Source organism: Formica exsecta, unplaced genomic scaffold (assembly GCF_003651465.1).
Source record: "Formica exsecta isolate Colony F162 unplaced genomic scaffold, ASM365146v1 scaffold29, whole genome shotgun sequence".
NCBI lineage: Eukaryota > Metazoa > Arthropoda > Insecta > Hymenoptera > Formicidae > Formica > Formica exsecta.
Window position 1 is genome coordinate 260,786 of NW_021850161.1, and position 3,682 is coordinate 264,467.

At 41.5% G+C, this 3,682-nt stretch overlaps 1 protein-coding gene across 1 annotated transcript in view; it reads right to left on the bottom strand.

Annotated features, from left to right (window-relative positions):
• The window catches only part of LOC115237308 (phosphatidylinositol 4-phosphate 5-kinase type-1 alpha), a 38,319-nt gene extending 34,915 nt beyond the window's left edge, over positions 1-3,404 (bottom strand). Inside the window, exon 1 of the mRNA XM_029810266.1 lies at positions 2,767-3,404. Coding sequence (XP_029666126.1) covers positions 2,767-2,887 — 121 coding nt within the window. The 5' untranslated portion in view covers positions 2,888-3,404. The remainder of the gene's footprint in view (positions 1-2,766) is intronic.
• Between the last annotated feature and the right edge of the window lie 278 nt (positions 3,405-3,682).

Consider the following 3,682-nt stretch of genomic DNA (forward strand, 5'->3'; position numbering starts at 1 on the left):
GGGAAATGGCGCGATTCGCAATATCGAGTGAAAAAAGGGTCCCTAGGATGACAGCCTGTAGAATAAGGGAGCAAGGCGAGTCAAGATGTCCTTACTTAGCCTTCTATTTTTAACTCTCATCTTTCATTACTCGACTCTAACGCATACCGCGCTCTCTGTTCGGTTGAGAAATGTTTTTCCAACAACGAAAACACGAAGCGATGCCAATGAAAGCATCATTATCGAAACATCGTTAATGAATTGTTAAAAAGTTATGCATAATAAAAATAACACGTGGATTTTATACATCTATATAAAAGAGTCTGTATTATAATCTTTTTTTTCACATGACTCGAAAAAAAAAAAAACGTGTGAAACTATTTTCCTTCCAGCTAAGCAAAATAAATTACGTTACGTAAATACCATTTACTAAGACTTGTATCCTTGAGTCAATTAAAACATTCTTCAGTAAAATGAAGAATATTCTTTTATTCATAATTTCTCTCAGTTTAATTTAGTTAAAAACTCAGAGAAAGATAATATATTTCGAATAATATTATACGTAATACAACGTTCAAGAATATGAAGAACAAAGAAATTTGAACATATATATGCTGTTTACAATTACATTTATTCGAATTGACATATCTAGACGGAAGTGTGAAAAAACTAAATTCACTGAATATGTAATACGATGTTTTATAATTTAAACAAATTCGAGATTAAAATACAAGACTGACTGATAATTTCTTCCATCCAAATAGAGAGAACATAGTAAATAAATATAATCTAAGCTATATATTATATATAATTCCTTATTCACATATAAATATGACGTATACAAATACAATAAATGCTGAATAATAGCGCGGAAAGATTCTCTAAACGGTAAAAAAGCTTTCGCTCGACAAGAGACGGAAACCGCTATCTTTCGAACAAAGGAAACAGTTCAGATACATAGAGTCGCGTTTCAACACACGCGTTCTACTTTTCTCTATATTATTATTTTCTATAATAGAAAAAAGTCAGTTCCTACGAGAAAGAGAGAGACACGTCAATTCGCGACACGGATCTGATAACGACGACGTTATCTCGATATCGCGATCACGGCGGAGCCCACGCGAATTTCAGAATCCGTTTCCACGTGCTGTTCTGCCCCCCCCCCCCCTCCCCTCCCTTCACCTGATATCAGCTGTCAAATGGCACAAGTTGTCAAGTTGGAATCGCGGCAAACAAATCGCAATGCGTCGAGTCACACAAACGCAAACGCCATCATTACGCTCGTTGCATTGTCACGTATACATTAAACGCAATGAAATCAATGTTCGTACGGAATTTACGATGGGAGATGAAACGCAAGACGAAACGAATGATCGCTTATGTTCGGTCGATGACTTTGAAATTCAAACTTGTCCTTGTTTTCCTCTTGCTCTGTTCTGACTCATATTAAAATTTCATGAACATATGGGAATTCCGTGAGCTTTGCATAAAACACTAATAGCGTATTCTCTAAAGAATCGGGAAGTGATCTCGTTTCGGGGAAAAATTTTCTCGAGAAACCGTCTCTTAAATATTTTATATTTTGATAACTATGCATTTAATATTTAAATACAATTCTGTTAAAGCAGGATCTCTAAAATAAAATTGAGGGATTTCTTATATATGTTCATATATTTTTATAAAAGAGAATTGGATTTTATTTTCAGGAAACTCTATAACTTTTTTTCAATGTGAAATATAGACTTTCTTAATTACATAATGTGTGTGTGTGTGTGTGTGTGTATGCAGAATAGTAAGAAAAGAAAGTATGTTATATATAGAATACATTGTATTCCAGAAAAAATATTCCAGAGTAACGAAGATGTTTCATTCTATATGTGTATGCTACGTAGCGATATGTATGCATGTATAATTAATATATATATGTATATATATATATATATATATATATACACAGGGTGTCCTAGACCTATATATATATGTATATACATACACATATATGTTAAAAAATAACTTTTATTTTGATGACAAACCATCATTACGACACGAATTTCTCGGCTGCATTGTCCATTTTTATGTCATCAGGCTTTTTTAACGGTGACGCGATAATTTTAACGAAGTATATGTCGAATTAGGTAGTGTTTAAAATTTCTCGAAAGCCACGAAGCGAAAAAGTCGACATTATAATCGATAATCATTATCAGCTGTCAAATCCGCGAACCATCAATCTACAAGAAATCGCTACGTGTCTATTTACGCACGATGGATTTTCCATCTCGCGAACTAAAATGCATTAAAAATATCCTCTACTGGATATTTTACAGATTATATCGAGATAATAGGAAAACTGTCAAAAATCGATCGATCGCTCCGCAAATCGGAGCACAGGGAGAATTTATTTCGATTCACAATATCCACGGTGTGCGTTTTAACTGGAGACCAGCGTTCCTCGCCGAACGACGACACGGATTCCAACGTGTTTGCGCTTTCTAGGTCGGGTGACACCCATTAGAGAGCTGTCAGATCGCGAGACAACGGATTAGCCGCGTTCTTCGATCGGCCACGCTCGTGCACGAAGATCCGATTCCGCGGATCGATAAGACACGGCGAGTAAGAGTATTCCGTCCGATTATGCGAACAAATCGTTCTCGGGCAAGGAACGACGACATATCCGACGCGGCGCATTCGTGGTCGCGTTATAGGTTAGGGTCACGGCGCTGGAACGAGAGTATCGGGAGACACGCAGAAGGGGGAACGGAAAGGGGAGAGCGAGATGGGAGCACTCACAGTCTTCCTCGGCGGTGGACTGGTCCGGCCTGAGATGATCCACCGCGGGCTGCGTCGCCGACCCGGGGAAGCTCGTCGTCTCGACCACTTCGATCACGTCCACATTGTCGCCCGAAGCCATTTTGCGTGCGCGTCGCCTCCGTCCGATCTCGCACTGACTCACGCGTAACGGCGGTGGTGGCGGCGTCGGCGGCGATGGTGGTGGCGACGATCCCCCTGACAGTTCCTCGAAGGAGCCTCCTCGGTTGTCGCTCGGTGCCCGTCGTTCCGCACCGCACGCATGTTCGGACGACGCTGCTGTCGCGGGAAAATCTACCGCGATTGATTACGCGGCCCGTCGTCGTCGCGCGATCCAACGCGACATTATTATCGCTCGCTCACTCGCGTCTCGCGTCGCGTCTCTATCGGCGCGTTCTCGTCCCCGGTCTCCGGACGATTTTCCAGTCTCGCTGCGCGAAGGAAAAACTGCCAGCTCGCTCCGTGATCCGTGATACGTCGTGGACCCCGTATCGTATACTTCCACTACTTCGATACTCCGACTTTCGCGAGAGTCGAGAAAGCGCCTCCTCTATCGTATTATCGACCGGACGCCATTACCGTTGGCGACGCCTGGTGATCGCGAGGAGAATCTAAATCGCCGCTGTTGAGGTATCACTCTTGTATTTTCGCGTGCGCGCTCCGATTCCGCGATTACGTCCATCAGAAGTGACAATTGCGGCAAAAGTTCGCTCTCACAATGGCAGAAGAAATTGAGGTCATATGGAGAATTCGCATTTTAAAAGAAATTATCGATTGAGAATATATTCATTCATTCATTGGTTGTAGGTATTGCGGTATCGTAAGTCTTGAATATGACTCGATGCCCGCTTCCGGTTGCGAAGATACTTTCCCAGACAGCACAAAACGTCCTCAGGAT